The 23304-nt window shown below is 48.0% G+C and overlaps 1 protein-coding gene across 1 annotated transcript; it reads right to left on the bottom strand.

Moving 5' to 3' along the window:
* Window positions 1–5070: 5070 nt before the first annotated feature.
* On the bottom strand, window positions 5071–10735 carry LOC116987209. The gene is made up of 3 exons (XM_033043071.1): window positions 10455–10735; window positions 6521–6680; window positions 5071–5383 (listed from the first exon to the last, which is right to left on the bottom strand). The coding sequence occupies exons 1-3, from the start codon at window positions 10708–10710 to the stop codon at window positions 5170–5172; spliced, it is 630 nt and encodes a 209-aa protein (XP_032898962.1). The 5' UTR covers window positions 10711–10735; the 3' UTR covers window positions 5071–5169.
* Between the last annotated feature and the right edge of the window lie 12569 nt (window positions 10736–23304).

Raw genomic sequence — 23304 nt, 5'->3', positions numbered from 1 at the left:
TTTTTTACCGGTTCTGGTTCGGAGAGGACTCTCAGCCTTGTTGAGGCTGAGCAGTGGCTTCAGCTGTCCCAGCCTGACAGGTGCCAAAGACAATGCTGCATTGTCTAATGTTTTCACATTATGCACTAATCCTGCACTTTGCAGCAAGCAATCTCGATGAATGCAGTTTCTGCATGACAATGAAGTTTTGCTGGGCCTTAGTTTAAAGGGCAGCAGGATTAGCTGGGGATTTTAGGCTCCTCAGCCTTGAGACCATTATCACCCCATTATCCCCCCCAGCTAAGGGCTGGGTTTTATCCATCTGCATGTGAATGGTGGCTTTTCCAAAGCTGGTTGTACACCTCTATTTCTCCAGGGGCCTGTTCTTACCGGCTCCAAGTTGGAAACCAGTGTCGACTGTGAGTTCTTTAAGAAGGAACTGCAGATGCTGGAAAAATCGAAGGTAGATAAAAATGCTGGAGAAACTCAGCAGGTGAGGCAGCATCTATGGTCCTGGGATGTCAGGACTTTCATATGAAGAAAGACTGGATAGACTCGGCTTGTACTCGCTAGAATTTAGAAGATTGAGGGGGGGATCTTATAGAAACTTACAAAATTCTTAAGGGGTTGGACAGGCTAGATGCAGGAAGATTGTTCCCGATGTTGGGGAAGTCCAGAACAAGGGGTCACAGTTTAAGGATAAAGGGGAAATATTTTAGGACCGAGATGAGGAAAACTTTTTTCACACAGAGAGTGGTGAATCTGTGGAATTCTCTGCCACAGAAGGTAGTTGAGGCCAGTTCATTGGCTATATTTAAGAGGGAGTTAGATGTGGCCCTTGTGGCTAAAGGGATCAGGGGGTATGGAGAGAAGGCAGGTACAGGATACTGAGTTGGATGATCAGCCATGATCATATTGAATGGCGGTGCAGGCTCGAAGGGCCGAATGGCCTACTCCTGCACCTATTGTCTATTGTTTCTATTACGGACAATTGTTTCACATTGATACCAAGACAATTAACCTACAAACCAGTGTACGTCTTTGGAGTGTGGGCGGACATTGAAGAACTCGGAGAAAACCCACGGGGAAACTCCACACAGACAGACACCACCCGAGGTCTGGATCGAACCGGGATCTCTGGCACTGTGCCTCCGAGAAGGAAGCTGGCCTTGTGTAGAATGTCAAGCTGGGGAAATTGCCAATAGTGAACTCCAGTCTGTTTGCAGTCCAGTTTTATCCATTGATAAGTAATGCATCCTGCTAAATTCGAGGTGAGCAACGTAATGAATGACAGGATAGAGTACATTTATGGACTGTTTTCCCATTTAAAAGGCAATTTTAATATAATTTTGAGCCAATTTCCTTCTTGGGGAGAAGATCTACACAAATGGAGATGTTGGCTTCAACAGTCTGCCTTCAAGATTAAATGAATGTAATTGTAGTTTTCTGCTGTATCTAGTCCCTGGCTAGAACCAGGACTCTCTTCCTTTGCAGTCAGTTGGCTTCAGATGCAGTGATTTAATCACAAATCCACGTCTCAATTCTGACAGCTTTGCTCCTCTGTAGAGTTGCTGCCTCGCGGCGCCAGAGACCCGGGTTCGATCCCGACCACGGGTGCTGTCTATGCGGAGTTTGCACGTTCTCCCCCCCCCCCCCCCCCCCCCCCCGTGACCTGCGTGGGTCATCTCGACGAAATCTTCAGTTTCCTCTCACACTCCGAAGAAGTACAGGTTTGTAGGTTCACAAAAATGCTGGAGAAACTCAGCGGGTGCAGCAGCATCTATGGAGCGAAGGAAATAGGCAACGTTTCGGGACGAAACGTTGCCTATTTCCTTCGCCCCATAGATGCTGCTGCACCCGCTGAGTTTCTCCAGCATTTTTGTGTACCTTCGATTTTCCAACATCTGCAGTTCCTTCTTAAACAGGTTTGTAGGTTAATCGGCTTGGAATAAATGTAAATTGTTCCTGGTGCGTGTAGGATAGTGTTAATGTGCGGCGATCGCTGCAGACTCGGTGGCACAAAGGGCCTGGGTCCGCGCTGTATCTCTAAACTAAACTAAAGTAAGTAAATTGCTATTATCAGGAAACTGAACCATCCTAGCAACAAGAGAGCAGTCCTGCTATACAACTATATATCTCATTGGAGACTCTCGGGGGAATCTCTGATCGGACTTTATCTTGCACTAAACGTCATTCCCATTATCAGATGTCTGTACACTGTGAACATGTGTTGTCTTTCCGCTGACTGGTTAGCACGCAACAAAGGCTTTTCACGGTACCTCGGTACACGTGACAATAAACAGGGCGGCAGGGTGGCGCAGCGGTAGAGTTGCTGCCTTATAGTAACACGACACCCGGGTTCCATCCCGACTCCTGACGGAGTGCGTTTTCGGTTCTCCTCCCACACTCCAAAGGCGTACAGGTATGTAGGTTACTTGGAGGTACACAAAATTGCTGGGGAAACTCAGCGGGTGTAGCAGCATCTATGGAGCGAAGGAAATAGGCGACGTTTTGGGCCGAAACCCTTCTTCAGACTACTTTGAAGAAGTTCTCCTCCATCCAGCATCTGCAGTTCCCTTTTGAACATGTAGGTTACTTGGCTTGGTGTAGATGTAAATTGTCCCCAAGTGTGTGTGTGTGTGTGTAGGGTAGTGCGGGGATCGGTGCTCGGCGCGCCCACAGTGGGCTGAAGGGCCTGTTTCCACGCTGTATCTCTAAACTAAACTAAGGAACTGAGCCAGTGACAGGCAAGGGAACCCAGTCCCACAGAGGGATGGGCATACACATCTCAGCCAACGTCAAGGGCGGTCGCGGTGGCGCAGCGGTAGAGTTGCTGCTTTACAGCGCATGCAGCGCCAGAGACCCGGGTTCGATCCCGACTACGGGCGCTGTCCGTACGGAGTTTGCACGTTCTCCCCGTGGGTTTTCTCCGAGATCTTCGGTTTTCTCCCACACTCCAAAGACGCCCAGGTTAGTAGGTAAATTATCTCGGTAAATGAAAAATTCTCCCTAGTGGGCGTAGGATAGTGTTAGTGAGCGGGGATCGCTGGCCGGTGCTGACCCAGTGGGCAGAAGGTCCTGTTTCCGCGCTGTATCTCTAAACTAAATGGTGCAGGAATGGAGTTAGTCGAGAGCTTTGAGTTCCTGGGTATAAATATTGTCAATAATTTGACCTGATCCAAACTGCAACAAGTGAGAGGGGGAAAGTTAATAGAGATTTGCGGAGCAAGTTTTTTATTTTTTACACAACACAGTAAAAAACACTCCCATCGGAACCACTTCTCAAATTTATTTAATAAAAGAAAACCGATATTAGACATAAATAGATTCAATCTGTATTTACAGGGTTACGTTTGTCGACAAATTCTGTACATTATTTGCATTCTAAAGTGCAAGTGACCATAGAGAAATCAAAATGCTGGAGAAACTCAGCGGGCGAGGCAGCGTCTATGGAGCGAAGGAATAGGTGACGTTTCGGATCGAGACCCTTCTTCACACCCGACCCTTCTTCTGATCCAGTCCCGACCTGAAACGTTACCTATTCCTTCGCTCCATAGATGCTGCCTCGCCCGCCGAGTTTCTCCAGTATTTTTATCTACCTTCGATTTTTCCAGCATCTGCAGTTCCTTCTTAAACATGACCATAGATAATGTGTCCGTCCTGAATTTCTTCTCTCTCCCAGAGCTCACACTGCAGTATTAATATTTAAAACATCCGTTAAATTATCTATCGTATTATAAGTGGGGGAAAAAATCCTTAGCAAAAACACAATTCACCGTTTGAACGCTAATATCACAGTGGGATATCTGGGCACGTATTGATACAAATGGCTGACACTGGGCAGTGATGTGGCCCATGAACTATTTTGACCGAATTAACCATTAAGAGAAATATTAGACACAAAATGCCGGAGTAACTCAGCGGGATTATTAAGGGGTTGGACACGCTAGAGGCAGGAAACATGTTCCCGATGTTGGGGGAGTCCACAGCCAGGGGCCGCAGTTTAAGAATAAGGGGTCGGCCATTTAGAACAGAGATGAGGAAAAACTTTTTTCACGCAGAGAGTTGTGAATCTGTGGAGTTCCCTGCCTCAGAAGGCAGTGGAGGCCAATTCTCTGGATGCTTTCAAGAGAGAGCTCTTAGGGTTAGTGGAATCAAGGGGTATAGGGAGAAGGCAGGAACGGGGCACTGATTGTGGATGATCAGCCACGATCAGATTGAATGGCGGTGCTGGCTCGAAGGGCCGAATGGCCTACCCCCGCACCAAAGCCACAAAGTGCTGGAGTAACTCAACGGGTTAGGCGGCATCTCTGGAGAACATAGATAGGCGATGTTTCGGCTTCTTCAAACCCAATCTAAAGGGTCCCGACCTGAAGCGTCACCTATCCATGTTCTCCAGAGATGCTGCCTGGCCTTCTGAGTTACTCCAGCACTTTGTGTCCTTTTGTGTATTAACCTGCACCTGCAGTTCCTGGTTTCTACACTGTGATTATCATTGCCAAGTTTGAGGTGCCCACCCCCTTCAAGACACTGAAGCCTCACGTTGAAGCGAAGGGTCACACCATATTTGACGGTGGTCTTTAAACACCCCATGTAAGAGGTTCATAGTGTGTGTGTGTTGTGTCTCATCACCCTGGATAGGTGAATGAACCACCCCTTCCCATTCCATGTCCAGCACTCCCAATAAATGTGTAATGGCTACCATGGCAACCCCCCCCCCCCCCCCTTCCTCCCAGTGGAACCTTCGCTAACAGGACACACATTAACAATCAAGTCTCTTGATCATGAGCCCCACACATATAGAAGAAGCATCTTGCTATCGGGGGTGGGGGGCGCCCAGAACTAAGGGGGGGCCACAAATGGAATGTGTTCAGGCTGGTTTTCTTCAAAATGGAACCTTTGTAACTTTGTCGGCGCCCTTTGTGTGGCCACTCTCTGCATACCTCGGGTACGCAAAACAAAAGCGACTATCACTGTGACTTGCCACAAGTGACAATGAACTGGCATTCATTCATTCGAGTTAAAGAATGAATCCCGCCACAAAGTGCAAACCTAACTAACAGACCCCACCCCCCCCCCCCCCCATGGCACAGTGTGTGGAAGTTTACAGAGGCCGATGTACTGACTGCCACACGGGGACGGTATGAACGAAGACTGGCGGAGCCCATGATGGCGCGCGCGGGAGGTGCTTTAGATGTAACCGATGGCCATGAACGGAGCCCGCAAGACGACGACGCCGTGGTCGCGGCAGGAGAGCGGGCGGTTGTGCCGGGAACATCTCAGGATCAGCTGGAACTGCGTGGTGCCGCCGCCGGCCTGAAGGTGGGCCTCCTTCATCAGCTTGAAGAGGAAGAGGGCGTCAAAGGCCAGCTCGCTCTCGGACCTGGTGTGCCAGACGATGTTCCTGCGGCACAAACATGAGAAGTGTGAGGAGGAACCAGCGAGCTACGGACCTGGAGCCCACTCCATACCCAACCCAGCCAACCCCAACCCAACCAACGCCAACCCAACCAACTCCAAACCCTCAGCCCAGCTAACTCCATACCCAACCCAACCAACTCCATACCCAACCCAGCCAACCCCAACCCAACCCACTCCATACCCAACCCAACCAACTCCAAACCCAACCCAACCAACTCCAAACCCTCAGCCCAGCTAACTCCATACCCAACCCAGCCAACCCCAACCCAACCAACTCCAAACCCTCAGCCCAGCTAACTCCATACCCAACCCAACCATCTCCATACCCAACCCAGCCAACCCCAACCCAACCAACTCCAAACCCAACCCAACCAACTCCAAACCCTCAGCTCAGCTAACTCCATACCCAACCCAACCAACTCTATACCCAACCCAGCCAACCCCAAATCCAACCCAACCAACTCCATACCCAACCCAACCAACTCCAAACCCAACCCAACCCAGCCAACTCCAAACCCAACCCAACCAACTCCAAACCCAACCCAGCCAACTCCAACCCCAATCAACTCCAAACCAGCGATCCCCCCTTACACCAGTTCTATCCGACACACACTAGGGCCAATTTACAGAAGCCAATTAACCTACAAATCCGCACATGCCTAATTGTGTTACACTTGTTAGATTCAACATTCAAGAGAGTTTATTGTCATGTGTCCCTGATAGGACAATGAAATCACATTGGGGGAGTCCAGAACCAGGGGCCACAGTTTAAGAATAAAGGGTAAGCCATTTAGAACGGAGACGAGGAAACACTTTTTCATCACAGAGTGGTGAGTCTGTGGGCGGTGGAGGCAGGTTCTCTGGATGCTTTCAAGGGAGAGCTAGATAGGGCTCTTAAAAATAGCAGAGTCAGGGGATATGGGGAGAAGGCAGGAACGGGGTACTGATTGGGGATGATCAGCCATGATCACATTGAATGGCGGTGCTGGCTCGAAGGGCCGAATGGCCTACTCCTGCACCTATTGTCTATTGCCACTGGGGTTGGCGTATAAAAACTCCGTCCATGTTGCGTCAGTGACCACAGACTCCACCCCTCCCCACAGTGCTGCCGCCTGCTTACCGTGCCCTAGTGGTGACGGTCATGCCTTGCATCTTCACCCGGATCTCAGCCTCCAACACCACTCTATCCGGGTTGGCAATGTTCAAGTGGAGCTGTGCTCGGAGTATGTTCACAAACAGATACTCCGGTCTCAGGAAAAACTCCATCTCCCTGTCATCATCTGAGGAACAAGAGACACTTTGATGAGGCTTTTGTTGCACTTAACCTAGAACATAGAATAGAAAATAGGTGCAGAAGGAGGCCATTCGGCCCTTCGAGCCAGCACCGCCATTCATTGTGATCATGGTTGATCGTCCCCTATCAATAACCCGTGCCTGCCTTCTCCCCATATCCCTTGACTCCACTAGCCCCATGAGCTCTAACTCTCTCTTAAATCCATCCAGTGACTTGGCCTCCACTGCCCTCTGTGGCAGGGAATTCCATAAATTCACAACTCTCTGGGTGAAAAAGTTTTTTCTCACCTCAGTCTTAAATGACCTCCCCTTTATTCTAAGACTGTGGCCCCTGGTTCTGGACTCGCCCAACATTGGGAACATTTTTCCTGCATCTAACTTGTCCAGTCCTTTTATAATTTTATATGTTTCTATAAGAATCCCCCTCATCCTTCTAAACTCCAGTGAATACAAGCCTAGTCTTTTCGATCTTTCCTCGTATGACAGTCCCGCCATCCCAGGGATCAATCTCGTTCCGTGTATCATTCTGTGTAAATGCATTTAATCCTGCATATGTACAGTGTATACTTTTATTCCATTAACTTCAATTGCAGTAAAAATTTCCCCCCGATGTTGGGTCGACTGGGCTTGTATTCACTGGAATTTAGAAGGATGAGAGGTTATCTCATGGAAACATATAAAATTCTTAAGGGATCGGACAGGCTAGATGCAGGAAAAATGTTCCCCATGTTGGGGGAAGTCCACAACCAGGGGTCACACAGTTTAAGAATAAGGGTTAGGCCATTTAAAACTGAGATGAGGAAAAATGCTTTCACCCAGAGAGTTGTGAATCTGTGGAATTCTCTGCCACAGAAGGCAGTGGAGGCCAATTCACTGGATGTATTGAGGATAGGAGTTAGATTTAGCTCTTAGGGCTAATGGAATCAAGGGATTTGGGGAGAAAGCAGGAACGGGTTACTGATTCTGGATGATCAACCATGATCACATTGAATGGCGGTGCTGGCTCGAAGGGCTGAATGGCCTACTCCTGCACCCACTTTCGATGTTTCTAAGACCTGGAATTGAATTAAAGCCATTCCATTGTACTTCAGTCTTGTCGTTAACTGCTAGACAAAGGGGCAGATTTTCCCAGATCTGCTTGTAATCTGTGGGGAAGAACTGCAGATGCTAGTTTAAACTGAAGATAAGACACAAAATGCTGGAGTAACTCAGCAAGAGTCAGCATTTCTGGAGAGAAGGAATGGGTGACATTTCGGGTCAACCCAAAACATCACCCATTCCTTCTATCCAGAGATGCTGCCTGTCCCGCTGAGTTACTCCAGCGTTTTCTGTCTATCTACATATAACCTGAGTATACGAAGAAATGCAGGTGCTGGTTTGCAAAAAAGACTCAAAGTGCTGGAGTAACTCAGTGGGTCAGGCAGCATCTGTGGAGAATGTGGAAAGTTGATGTTTCGAATTTTCAAACCCAGTCTGAAGAAGGGCCCCGACCTGAAACGTTACCCATCCAAGTTCTCCAGAGATAATAAACAATAGACAATAGGTGCAGGAGTAGGCCATTCAGCCCTTCCAGCCAGCACCGCCATTCAATGTGATCATGGCTGATCATCCACAATCAGTACCCCGTTCCTGCCTTCTCCCCATATCCCCTGACTCCGCTACCTTTAAGAGCCATATCTAGCTCTCTCTTGAAAGTATCCAGAGAACCGGCCTCCACTGCCCTCTGAGGCAGAGAATTCCACAGACTCAACTCTCTGTGTGAAGAAGTGTTTCCTCGTCTCCGTTCTAAATGGCTTACCCCTTATTCTTAAACTGTGGCCCCTGGTTCTGGACTCCCCCAACATCGGGAACATGTTTCCTGCCTCTAGTGTGTCCAAACCCTTCATAATTGTATCTCTAAACTAAACTACCTCTCTGAAGAATCTACCCTTGGTCCATGTCCCATCCACGCCCCCCCTCCCCCCTTTCCCCAAAACCCTGGAAAATCCGCTGGGATTTTTTCCCACATTAAGACATCTCACATAAACGTAATTTAGGATAAACGTTCGTAAGATCCCTACAGCTGGGATACAGGCCATTCGGCCCAACACGTCCATGCTGACCAAGATGCCCCAATTAAACTAGTCTCATGAGCTTGCATCTGGCCTATATGTTTCTAAACCTTTCCTATCCATGTTATAGTCAGTCATATATAGCGTGGAAACAGGCCCTTCGGCCCTTTGTCCACAACGACCAACATAGAAAAAGTAGGCCATTCGGCCCTTCGAGCCAGCACCGCCATTCAATGTGATCATGGCTGATCATCTAAATTCCCCATTTACGCTGCCTGTGTTTGGCCCATATCTCTCTAAACCTGTACCTATCCAAATGTATCTTAAACGTTGCTATAATTATGCATATTATCCATATTGAATTTTAAATTGTTGTTGATAGTTCCTGCCTCAACCACCTCCTCTGGCAGCTCGTTCTATACACCCACCCTCTGTGTGGGAAAAAAAGTGCTGGAATAACTCAGGGTGGGCAGGCAGCATCAACAGAAAACGTGGATAGGTGATGCTTGGTGGACAAAAATGCTGGAGAAACTCAGCGGGTGAGGCAGCATCTATGGAGCGATGGAAATCGGCAACGTTTCGGGGTCGAGACCCTTCTTTAGTGGAGTCGTCTGAAGAAGGGTCCCGACCCGAAACGTGACCGATCCATGTTCTCATCAGATGCTGCCCGACCCGCTGAGTTACTCCATCAGACCATGTGAACTTCCGAGTAAGTGACTTCAGTATTTGCAGCCACGCTCTCTGCTCGCCATTTTTTCCTTGATGTTGTATAAGTCTTAGATATTCCCAGAAAAGTTATTCCTCCGTCGGATCTCATCTCCTCCCCCCCCCCCCCCCCCCCCCATTGTCTTAATATCTAATGGTATCTCATGCAAAAATACCAAGAGCTGGAGTAACTCAGTAGGTCAGGCAGTATCTCTGGAGGACATGGGCTGGTAGTTTCAGGTAACGTTGCTTGCACATTTCCCTCCAGAGATGTTGCCTGACCTGCTGAGATCCTCCAGCGCTAGATAGACCCCCCAAAATGCTGGAGTAACTCAGCGGGACAGGCCACGTCTCTGGAGAGAAGGAATGGGTGAATGAAGAAGGGTCTCGACCCCGAAACGTCACCCATTCCTTCTCTCCAGAGATGCTGCCTGTCCTGCTGAGTTACTCCAGCATGGGTTTTTTTTGGAGGGGGGAGGGGGCAAGCTTGGGTTTAAACCAACATCCTGCAGTTCCTTAAGTGTTTAAGAAGGAACTGCAGATGCTGGAAAATCGAACATCGAAACCTCTCGAACCCGCACTAAATCCCACCAAACCCCTCTAAACACTTCGAAACCCCTTCAAACACATGTAACCCGCTCTGGACACCTCTAAATCCCTCTGAGCACCTCTGAACCCCTTCAATCCCATCTGAACCCCTCTAAACTAGATGCTGCTGCACCCGCTGAGTTTCTCCATCATTTTTGTCTACGCTGGAGTAACTCAGCATCTCTGGAGAGAAGGAATGGGCGGCGTTTCGGGGTCGAGACCCTTCTTCAGACAGTTCCTACAACGCATATACGAGTTCCTCCAGCGCCTTGTGTTTTTTGCTCAGGAGGATTGCAGCATCTGCAGTTCCTCTCGCTGACTCCTAAATCAATGGCATCTCAAACTCTCCCCCCCCCCCCCCCCCCCCCCCAACAAGTCAACAACAACAAAAAACAAGACCAAAACGCCACTACTCACGTCCCAACAGTCGTCCCTGGTAGCCCTTGATAGTCCTGCAGGGATATCCGAACTTGCAGCAGCTGTAGAAGCGCTTCATGAAGACCATGAGGTGCCAGAGAGGGAAGACCTTCCAGGGGGGCTCGGTGGAAGCGGTGGTCACCGTGACTCGGTACAGGACGCTCTCGGGGAACTGGGCAGCCCCACCACCACCGCCCGCGGCCGACCACGTCTCGCCCGCCGCCTTGGAGCAGTGGAGGTGCCTCAACCCCACCATGGTCTCCCGTCTCCCCAGCCGCTTGTTGCTGTTGCTGCTGCTGCTGCTGCTGCCATCCTCCTCCGACGCCTCCGCCTCCACCTCCATCTCCAAGCTGCCGCTGAGGAACTGGTGGAAGATCTCCTCGTCTTCTGGCCGGGCCGTGGTGGAGGAGGCAGCGGCGGCGGCTTCTCTCATGGGCAGGGCCGGGAGAAGGTGCAGGAGACTGGACAAGGCGCACAAGATCAGGGCGGCTCGGTGCATGGTTGTCGCTGCCTAAGAAACCAAACTTGCAACTGAGGACGGGCTGGGAGGGAGGGAGGGAGGGAGGGAGGGAGGTCGTAGAGAGAGATTAATGGTCAGACACTGGCGTCTACAATCTCCCAAGAGCGCATTAGTCGTGGTGCCGCCGGCCCTGGGTGGGTGTGTCTCGGCCTGATGGGCAAAAAAACATATTTGCCTATGAATGGGAAACAAAAACTCTCCCGAGTTGTCTCCTGAATGCATCAGATTAACACAAACAAAGGGGGGGTAGGTACCACAACATAAACCAACGGTCATACAGCGGCCCAACCTGCCTCACACCGACCTACATGTCCCATCTACACCAAAGATCCTAAAGCGGAGGTTCTTTGATCTACACTAGTCCCACCTGCCTGCATTTGGCCACACACTCATCTCCCCGCTACCTTCAGGAGCCTGAAGACTACAACGACCAGGTTCAGGAATAGCTACTCCCCCACGGCCATCAGGGGTATGAAACTTCATTGATTCACTGTGGTGGATGTTTGTGTAAATTGAATTGTTTGTACGTCTTGTAGGAATTGTCTTTGTTTGTATGGCTGTGGAAACGGAGTTTCGTTTGAGCCTCGCTGAGGTTCAAATGACATGTAATAAATATTGGATTGGAATTGGAATCGGATTGGAAATTTGGCTCAGACAAAACTATGAACATGAATAGCCCATTATCTGTTTATTTGCACTTTATCAGTTTATTTATTCATTTGTGTATATATTTATACAATGGTATATGGACACACTGATCTGTTCTGTAGTCAATGCCTACTATGTTCTGTTGTGCTGAAGCAAAGCAAGAATTTCATTGTTCTATCAGGGACACATGATAATAAACTCTCTTGAATCTTGAAGAAGGGTCTCGACTCGAAACGTTGCCCATTCCTTCACTCCAGAGATACTGCCTGACCCGCTGAGTTACTCCAGCATTTTGTGTCTACCTTTGATTTTCACAGCATCTGCAGTTCTTTCTTACTGCATTTGGCCCATTTCCCTCTAGACCTGTCCCATCCATGTACCTGTCTAATTGTTTCTTAAACTTGCAATAGTCCCAGCCTCAACTACCTCCTCTGGCAGCTCGTTCCATACACCCACCCACACTGTGTGAAAAAGTTACCCCTCAGATTCCTATTAAATCTTTTCCCCTTCACCTTAAACCTGTGCCCTCTGGTCCTCGATTCCCCTACTCTGGGCCAGAGACTCTGTGCATCTACCCGATCTATTCCTCTCATGATTTTTATGCACCTCTATAAGATCGCTCCTCATCCACCTGCGCTCCAAACACAGCATATTTATAAATAAGATGGTGAGCAGAACTTGTTTGAACGGCAAAAAGAAACTTCCTAAATTTTGGACAGGAAAAAAATTGTATTCACCCCTTGTCATAGAAATAGGAGAGCACAGAAGATGGATACAAAGTGTCTTCAGACTGAATAAAGGGCCTGTCCCACATGGCGATTTTTTTCGGAGACTACCGGCATCATTGACTGACGTATCAGGTCACCGAAAAAGTTGCGGCATGATGACATATTGATGCACGGTGTTTTTTCAAGTATGGCAACATTTTTTTGAGTCTTTTACCTAGAGTATGGGAATCAAAAATCAGAGGACATGGGTTTAAAGAGAGGGGGGGGGGGGGAAGGGAAAGATTTAATAGGAATCTGATGCCTAATGTTTTTATACAAAGGGCGGTTGTACATGGAACGAGCTGCCAGAGGAGATAGTTGAGGCAGATACTGTCACAATGTTTAAGAAACATGTAGACAGGTACATGGATGGGACAGGTTTAGACCTAGTCTGAAGAAGGGTCTCGACCTGAAAAGTCACCCATTCCTTCTCTCCAGAGATGCTGCCTGTCCCGCTGAGTTACTCCAGCTTTTTGTGTCTATCTCAGGTTTAGAGGGATATGGGCCAAATGTAGGCTGGTGGGACATGTTGGTCGGTGTGGGCAAGTTGGGCCAAAAACCCAAAACCCTCGACCCAAAACTTCACCCATTCCTTCTCTCCAGAGATGCTGCCTGTCCTGCTGAGTTCCTCCAGCATTTTTGGGGGTCTATCTAGCGCTGGAGGATCTCAGCAGGCCAGGCAACATCTCTGGAGGGAAATGTGCAAGCAACGTTACCTGAAACTACCAGCCCATGTCCTCCAGAGATACTGCCTGACCTACTGAGTTACTCCAGCTCCTGGTATTTTTGCATGAGATACCATTAGATATTAAGACAGTGTGGGGGGGGGGGGGGGGGGTTGCTCCAGCAGTTACTCACGGTTTTTCTCTCTTCTTACAGCTCACAGCCCTCGAGTCCTAGCAACATCCTCCTAAATCCTTTCTACAGCCTTACCCCTTTGATTCTATGCCTCTGACTCTACGTCTCATCAAAACTCACCAGAATGAAATGTTGATACACAAAATACAAAAGTGGGTGGTTTTGCAGATAGTGACGATGGTTGTGAACGATTGCAGCAGGATCTGGATCGATTGGCCAGGTGGGCGGAGGAATGGTTGATGGAATTTAATACAGAGAAGTGTGAGGTGTTGCATTTTGTGACGTCGAACAAGGGCAGGACCTACACAGTAAATGGTAGGCCTCTGGGTAGTGTTGTAAAGCAGAGGGATCTAGGAGTACAGGTGCATGGTTCCTTGAAGGTCGAGTCGCAGGTAGATAAGGTGGTTAAAAAGGCTTTTGGCACTTTGGCCTTCATCAGTCAGAGTATTGAGTATAGAAGTTGGGAGGTCATGTTGCAGTTGTATAAGACGTTGGTGAGACCGCATTTAGAATATTGTGTTCAGTTCTGGCCACCATGTTATAGGAAAGATATTGCCAAGCTTGAAAGGGTTCAGAAAAGATTTACATGGACGTTGCCAGGACTAGAGGGTGTGAGCTACAGGGAGAGGTTGAGTAGGCTGGGTCTCTATTCCATGGAGCGCAGGAGGATAAGGGAAGATCTTATAGAGATGTACAAAATCAGGAGAGGAAACGATCGGGTAGATGCACAGGGTCTTTTGCCCAGAGTAGGGGAATCCAGGACCAGAGGACATAGGATCAAGGTGATGGGGAAAAGACTTAATAGAAATATGAGGGGTAACTTTTTCACACAAAGGGTTGTGGGCGTATGGAACAAGCTGCCAGAGGAAACATAGAAACATAGAAAATAGGTGCAGGAGGAGGCCATTCGGCCCTTCGAGCCAGCACCGCCATTCATTGTGATCATGGCTGATCGTCCCCAATCAATAACCCGTGCCTGCCTTCTCCCCATATCCCTTGATTCCACTTGCCCCTAGAGCTCTATCTAACTCTCCTAGAGCTCTATCTAAGTTGAGGTAGTTGAGGCAGGGACTATCTCTTCTATTAAGAAACAGTTAGACAGGTGCAGGGATATGGACCAAGCACAGACAAGTGTAGCTGGGACATTGTTGGCCGGTGTGGGCTAGTTGGGCCGAAGGGCCTGTTTCCACACTGTATCACTCTATGACTATGGTTTAGAGAACGTAAGCACACTGATTACCAGGCTCCTGGTGAGTTGCATTGTTGCCTGATGATAGTCGTTTAAGTAGTCATTCACACCTTGTTTGTGTCTTAATGGCCAATTCACACCAGTCTGCAGCTTGAAGCTTGAATAACCTGGTCTTATGATGCAATTTCTTGACAGTCAACAGTAAATGCCAATGGTTTGTGGTTACTGTATGTTATCCTGCAAAACCCCTACTGAAATCACTTGAATTTGCTTTAATGTTTAAGAAGGAACTGCAGATGCTGGAAAATCGAAGGTAGACAAAAATGCTGGAGAAACTCAGCGGGTGAGGCAGCATCTATGGAGCGAAGGAAATAGGCGACCTTTTCAAATATTCAATAAGGAAGGCATGGAAGGATAGGGATTATGTGCAGGCAGATAACAGTTTCTCCAGGCATCATGGTCAGCATAGATATTGTGGGCCGAAGGGCCTACTGTTGTGCTTTTTAGCTTTAGATTTGGAAATACAGGGTGGAAACAGGCCTTGCAACCCACCCAGTCCACGCCGGTCAATGATCGCCCCGTGCACTAGCTCTATTCTACACACTAGGGGCAATTTAATTATACCCCTTAGGAATAAAAGAATAAGCAAAAGTGTTTATAGATATGTGAAAAGAAAGAGATTAGTTAAAACAAATGTAGGTCCCTTGCAGTCAGAAACAGATGAGTTGATCATGGGGAACAAGGATATGGCGGACCAATTGAATAACTACTTTGGTTCCGTCTTCACGAAGGAAGACATAAATAATCTGCCGGAAATAGCAGGGGACCGCGGGTCAAAGGAGTTGGAGGAATTGAGTGAAATCCAGGTTAGCCGGGAAGTGGTGTTGGGTAAATTGAATGGATTAAAGGCCGATAAATCCCCAGGGCCAGATAGGCTGCATCCCAGAGTACTTAAGGAAGTAGCTCCAGAAATAGTGGATGCATTAGTAATAATCTTTCAAAACTCTTTAGATTCTGGAGTAGTTCCTGAGGATTGGCGGGTAGCAAACGTAACCCCACTTTTTAAGAAGGGAGGGAGAGAGAAAACGGGGAATTACAGACCAGTAAGTCTAACATCGGTAGTGGGGAAACTACTAGAGTCAGTTATTAAAGATGGGATAGCAGCACATTTGGAAAGTGGTGAAATCATTGGACAAAGTCAGCATGGATTTACAAAAGGTAAATCATGTCTGACGAATCTTATAGAATTCTTCGAGGATGTAACTAGTAGCGTGGATAGGGGAGAACCAGTGGATGTGGGGTATCTGGACTTCCAGAAGGCTTTCGACAAGGTCCCACATAAGAGATTAGTATACAAACTTAAAGCACACAGCATTGGGGGTTCAGTATTGATGTGGATAGAGAACTGGCTGGCAAACAGGAAGCAAAGAGTAGGAGTAAACGGGTCCTTTTCACAATGGCAGGCAGTGACTAGTGGGGTACCGCAAGGCTCAGTGCTGGGACCCCAGCTATTTACAATATATATTAATGATCTGGATGAGGGAATTGAAGGCAATATCTCCAAGTTTGCGGATGACACTAAGCTGGGGGGCAGTGTTAGCTGTGAGGAGGATGCTAGGAGACTGCAAGGTGACTTGGATAGGCTGGGTGAGTGGGCAAATGTTTGGCAGATGCAGTATAATGTGGATAAATGTGAGGTTATCCATTTTGGTGGCAAAAACAGGAAAGCAGACTATTATCTAAATGGTGGCCGACTAGGAAAAGGGGAGATGCAGCGAGACCTGGGTGTCATGGTACACCAGTCATTGAAAGTAGGCATGCAGGTGCAGCAGGCAGTGAAGAAAGCGAATGGTATGTTAGCTTTCATAGCAAAAGGATTTGAGTATAGGAGCAGGGAGGTTCTACTGCAGTTGTACAGGGTCTTGGTGAGACCACACCTGGAGTATTGCGTACAGTTTTGGTCTCCAAATCTGAGGAAGGACATTATTGCCATAGAGGGAGTGCAGAGAAGGTTCACCAGACTGATTCCTGGGATGTCAGGACTGTCTTATGAAGAAAGACTGGATAGACTTGGTTTATACTCTCTAGAATTTAGGAGATTGAGAGGGGATCTTATAGAAACTTACAAAATTCTTAAGGGGTTGGACAGGCTAGATGCAGGAAGATTGCTCCCGATTTTGGGGAAGTCCAGGACAAGGGGTCACAGCTTAAGGATAAGGGGGAAATCCTTTAAAACCGAGATGAGAATAACTTTTTTCACACAGAGAGTGGTGAATCTCTGGAACTCTCTGCCACAGAGGGTAGTCGAGGCCAGTTCATTGGCTATATTTAAGAGGAAGTTAGATGTGGCCCTTGTGGCTAAGGGGATCAGAGGGTATGGAGAGAAGGCAGGTACGGGATACTGAGTTGGATGATCAGCCATGATCATATTGAATGGCGGTGCAGGCTCGAAGGGCCGAATGGCCTACTCCTGCACCTAATTTCTATGTTTCTATGTTTCTAATAAGGGGGTAGGCCATTTAGGACAGAGATGAGGAAAAACTTCACCCAGACAGTTGTGAATCTGTGGAATTCTCTGTCGCAGAAGGCAGTGGAGGCCAATTCACTGGATGTTTTCAAGAGAGAGTTAGATAATCAAGGGATATGGGGGGAAAAGCAGCAACAAGGTACTGATTTTAGATGGCGGGACTGTCGTATGCTGAGAGAATGGAGCGTCTGGGCTTGTACACTCTGGAATTTAGAAGGATGAGGGGGATCTCATTGAAACATATAAGATTGTTAAGGGCTTGGACACGCTAGAGGCAGGAAACATGTTCCCGATGTTGGGGGAGTCCAGAACAGTTTAAGAATAAGGGGTAAGCCATTTAGAACGGAGATGAGGAAACACTTTTTTTCCACAGAGAGTGGTGAGTCTGTGGAATTCTCTGCCTCAGAGGGCGGTGGAGGCAGGTTCTCTGGATGCTTTCAAGAGAGCTAGATAGGGCTCTTAAAGATAGCGGAGTCAGGGGAGGGGATATGGGGAGAAGGCAGGAACGGGGTAATGATTGAGGATGATCAGCCATGATCACATTGAATGGCGGTATTAGCTCGAAGGGCCGAATGGCCTACTCCTGCACCTATTGTGTATTGTCATGGCTTGGTGTCTTCATGAGGGATCAGTTTAATTTGGCATCATATTCAGCACAGACATTGTGGCTGAAGGGCCTGTTCCTGTGCTGTACTGTCCTATGTTGGGGGTATTGTACCATGGCTTGTACATGCCCCACCTCCCGCCCAGCTCAATGACAACAGTGTTATCAACTGTTTAAGAAAGAACTGCGGAGAGAGGAGGAGAACATCTGGCACTTACTCAAAATACGGACTCCTTTAAACAACACTTTCCCATTAACCACTGATAGGTGTGAAATTCCCGAATTGTGACCACCTCGGGCTTACCTTAGATAGTAATGCCGCATATTTACCCACCTAAGTGTCCAGGCTAAATCCACTGACTAGAACTCTTACGGGTCTGTCCCACTTGGCGATTTTTTTCGGCGACTGCCGACGCCATATCAGTGTCCCCAAAAGATTTTGAACATTTCCAAACCCAACGGCGACAAAAAAAATGTTGCGACACTTGAAAAAACACCGCGCGTCAAACGTTGCCAGGGCGCGCAACCGCCGCATCACGCCGCTAATTTTTTGGTGACCTGATACGTCTGTCAATCATGCCGGCAGTCGCCCTAAAAATTGCCAAATGGGACAGGCCATTTAAGTTTTTTCTTACACAGAGGGTGATGGGTGCCTGGAACGTGCTGCCAGGGGTGGTGGTGGTGGTGAAGGCAGATATGATAGTGGCATTTAATTGACTTTCGGATAGGCGCATGTATGTATAGTAACATAGAAATAGGTGCAGGAGTAGGCCATTCGGCCCTTCGAGCCTGCACCGCCATTCAATATGATCATGGCTGATCATCCAACTCAGTATCCTGTACCTGCCTTCTCTTCATACCCCCTGATCCCTTTAGCCACAAGGGCCACATCTAACTCCCTCTTAAATATAGCCAATGAACTGGCCTCAACTACCTTCTGTGGCAGAGAATTCCAGAGATTCACCACTCTCTGTGTGAAAAATGTTTTTCTCATCTCGGTCCTAAAGGATTGCCCCTTCATCCTTAAACTGTGACCCCTTGTCCTGGACTTCCCCAACATCGGGAACAATCTTCCTGCATCTAGCCTGTCTAACCCCTTAAGAATTTTGTAAGTTTCTATAATATCCCCCCCTCAATCTTCTAAATTCTTGCGAGTACAAGCCGAGTCTATCCAGTCTTTCTTCATATGAAAGTCCTGACATCCCAGGAATGTAGGGAATGAAGGGATATGGATTATGCACAGGCAGATTTTGGCATCATGTTCGGTACAGATATTGTGGGCCGAAGGGTCTGTTCTTGTGCTTTAGTTTAGAGATACAGGTCTAGAGAAACAGGTCTGTGCCGACCAGCGATCCCTGTACACTAGCTATCCTATACACTAGGGACAATTTACAATTTTTTTACCAAAGCCAATTAACCTACAAATCTCTCGGCCCCCCCATCAGTCTGAAGAAGGGTTTCGGCCCGAAACGTCGCCTATTTCCTTCGCTCCATAGATGCTGCTGCACCCGCTGAGTTTCCCCAGCAATTTTGTGTACCAACCTACAAATCTCTATGTTTTTTGATTGTGGGTGGAAACCTGAGCACCCAGGGAAAACCCACTCAGTCACGGGGAGAACATACAAACTCCATACAGACAGCACTCGTGGTCAAGATCGAACCCGGGGCCCTGGCGCTGTGAGGCAGCATCGTTACCGCTGTGCCACTGTTCTATATTCACAATTTTTTCTGTCTTATCCTGAAAGCACCGATTCCTTGCTGGGCTGCTGGCTAGCAAGGCTTTCTTAGATACGTAGAAACAAGAAACTGCAGGTGCTGGTATACAAAAACAAAGACACAGAGTACTGGAGTAATTCAGCGGGTCAGGCAGCATCTATGGAGAACATGTGCAAGTGACGTTTTGGGTCGGGACCCTTCCTCGGACCTGAAAAGTAACCTATCCCTATTCCTCAGAAATGCTGCCTGACCTGCTGAAGTACTCCAGCACTTTTGTCTTTTTTTTCCTCTTAGATAACTGGTTAATCCGTAAGTGTGAATGAAGTATGAATTGATCAAATCTGAATAATCCTGGATCTGGATTCACTTATCACCAAGGGTCAATGGAGGACTGGCTAGTTTTCTTTCAGCAGTCCCATCTTGCATTATACAATATACCCTTTAGCCTGTAGGAAGGAACTGTAGATGCTGGTTTATACCAGCTAGACACAGAATGCTGGAGTAACTCAGCATCTCTGGCACGAAGGAATGGATGAGGTTTTGGGTCGAGACCCTTCTTCAGACTCCAGTATCTGTACACAGTAGAGCGTTCGATTGTAATCATGTATTGTCTTTCCGCTGACTGGTTAGTTTAGTTTAGAGATACAGCGTGGAAACAGGCCCTTCGGCCCACTAAGTCCGCACCGACTAGCGATCCCCGCACATCAACACTACCCTACACACACTAGGGATAATTTACACATACACCAAGCCAAATAACCTACAAATCTGTACGTCTTTGGAGTGTGGGAGGAAACGGAAGATCTCGGTGAAAACCCACGCGGTCACGGGGAGAACGTACAAACTCCGTACAGGCAGCACCTGCAGTCGGGATCGAACCCGGGTCTCTGGTGCTGCAAGTGCTGTAGCTTCCCCAAAAAAAGCTTTTCACCGTACCTCGGTACACATGACAATAAGAAACTAAACTAAACTTGCACATCGACTCAGTGGGCTGTTCTGTACATTGTGTAGTAACCAGCCATTATTGAACGGCGGAGTGGACTCGATGGGCTGAATGGCCTCATTCTCCTCCTATAACTTGTGAAAGGCTGAGATGAGGGACCGTAGTCAGATTTTTAAAAAAGTACCAAAATGTGCCAACTAATTTACAACACTATAAATAGATAACTGGGAAATGGGATTAATCTAATTAACTGCTATTTTTTTGGCTGCGTTAACATGTCTGGTTGAATGACTTCCTTCCTGCACTGTAAATTATTATCATTTGGCAAACTACAGGGGTGAAGATGTAACCCAGAGGGTTGGCCTTGCCAGCTGTCCTTGTGGTGCTCTTCTGCACTGCCTTGAGATAACCCTCTGCACAGCCACACAGGGAAAATAATGCATCTTCATGATGTTCGACAGAATGTTTGTTATTATTCTACTCTAAGCATTTCAAAACAGGCGCATAGCCACACAATAGACAATAGACAATAGGTGCAGGAGTAGGCCATTTGGCCCTTCGAGCCAGCACCGCCATTCAATGTGATCATGGCTGATCCACAATCTGATCATCCACCCCGTTCCTGCCTTCTCCCCATATCCCCCGACTCCGCTATTTTTAAAGAGCCCTATCCAGCTCTCTCTTGAAAGCAGCCAGAGAACCGGCCTTCACCGCCCTCTGAGGCAGAGAATTCCACAGACTCACCACTCTCTGTGGGAAAAAGTGTTTCCTCGTCTCCATTCGAAATGGCTTACCCCTTATTCTTAAACTGTGGCCCCTGGTTCTGGACTCCCCCAACAACGGGAACATGTTTCCTGCCTCTAGCGTGTCCAAGCCCTTAACACAGATACGGTGACCATGGCACTCATGTGATCTCATATCACCGCCGTTGATATTGCCCGCTGAAATCTTTTATCCCTTCTCCCCGTAACCTTTGATGCTCTTACTAATCGACTTTATAATATGATTTGGGGTTTGGGGTTGGTATAGTTTCCAGGTACAGCTCACGGAAACATGCCCTTCGGCCCAACATGTCCGCGCCGACCAGCGTTCCCCTCTCGCTAACGCCCTCCTGCACACACTATGGACAATTTACAATTTTACCAAGCCATTTAGCCGACAAACCCCTACGTCCTTGGAGTGTCTGAGAAAACCGGGGATCCTGGGGAACACCCACGCATCGTAACATTGTACGAGGAGAACGTACAAATCCCGCACAGGCAGCACCCGTAGTCAGGATGGAACCCGGGTCTCTGGCGCTGTGAGGCAGCAACTCCACAGCTGCGCCCTTGATAGATCCACTCTTTTAATATATTTCTTTTGAAGTTAAGACAGAACACTTACCTTTCAAATTGTGCAGTCTGACGATGATTATGATATCGTTTATCATTTTTTTGCAAAGGCAAAGATTGAATGATATGTGCGGAGCAGGTTTTTCTACACAGAGAGGGGTGGGTGGCTGTAATGTGTTGCCAGGCGGGGGTGGTGGTGAAGGCAGATACGATAGCAACGTTTAAGAGGCTTTTAGATAGGAGATGCAGGGAATGGAGGGATATGGATCACAGGCAGGCAGGGATTAGTTTAACTTGGCATCATGTCTGTCACAGACATTGTGAGCCGAAGGGCCTGTTCCTTTGCTGTACTGTTCTATGCTCTTAAAGCTAAATATAAATTAGCCATTTGTGGAAGAGTGTTCATGCTTTCCTTACATGTTTGGATGATCTGATAAAGTTGTATAAAATCATGAGAATTCATAGGGTGAATGCAGTTTAGTTTAGAGATTCAGCGCGGAAACAGGCCCTTTCGGCCCACTGGGTCCGCGCTGACCAGCGATCACCCGCACACTAACACTATCCTATACCCACTAGGGACAATTTTTACATTTACCAAGGAAACCGAAGACCTCGGTGAAAACCCACACAGGTCACGGGGAGAAGGTACAAATTCTGTACAGACAGCACCCGTAGTCAGGATCGAACCCGGGTCTCTGGCGCTGCATTCGCTGTAAGGCAGCAACTCTACTGCTGCGCCACCGTGACGTTACCCTGGGGGTCTTTTACCCAGGATAGGGGAATCAAGAACCAGAGATATAAGTTTAAGGTGAGGGGCAAGATTTAATAGGAACCTGAGGGGCAACTTTTTCCACTCAGACAGTGGCGGGTATATGGAATGAGCTGCCAGAGGAGGTAGTGGAGGCAAGTAGAATAACATTTGACATGTATGTGTGGGAAGGAACTGCAGATGCTGGTTTGCACCAAAAATAGACACAAAATATTGGAGTAACTCAGCGGGTCAGGCAGCACCTCTGGAGAATGTATCTGTCCACTGTGAGTGGCTTGATTGTAATCCTGCATTGTCTTTCCGCTGACTGGTTAGCACACGGCTAAAGTTTTTCACTGTACCTCGGTACACGTGACAATAAACTAAACTCAAACACAGAAAAGGAATAGGTGACATTTCGGGACGAGACCCTTGTTCAGACACTATCGAACATGTGCATGGACATGAAAGGTTTAGAGGTATATATGGGCCAGGTGGGACTAGCTTAGTTGGGGCATCTTGGTCAGCATGGACGAGTCGGGCTGAAGGGCCTGTTTCCGTGCTGTATTTGAAATGATGCGCCGCCGCAAAATAACGGGAGGGTCACGTCTGGACAGGATCTGCAACACCACCTTGGTATGCAACCCTTGGTACGGAATTAACCATTCTGGACTGAATTACAAGAAGAAGACTACGTTACTTCGGCCACATCCAGCGAATGCCACCGTCACGCTTTCCCGGACTAGCATTCGAGGCACGTGTCCATGGAAACCGCCCGAGAGGATGACCCACCAAAAAGATGGGAGTGACTGCCTGAAAGCAGACTGCAGCAAAAAGAACATCGACTCTCCGGCCAGAGCTGGCAGGCAAGCTAAGGACAGAAGAGAGTGGCAGGACATCATGAAGCAGATGGCACCACTCAACCCCAAGTTGGAGTGAACGCCATAGATAGCTGGATGACTTTTTGATCATCGCTGACAAACGCAAGGCAGAGGAATA

This window comes from Amblyraja radiata, chromosome 25 (genome assembly GCF_010909765.2).
Source record: "Amblyraja radiata isolate CabotCenter1 chromosome 25, sAmbRad1.1.pri, whole genome shotgun sequence".
Taxonomy (NCBI): domain Eukaryota; kingdom Metazoa; phylum Chordata; class Chondrichthyes; order Rajiformes; family Rajidae; genus Amblyraja; species Amblyraja radiata.
This window is presented reverse-complemented; position numbering and strand designations above follow the sequence as displayed.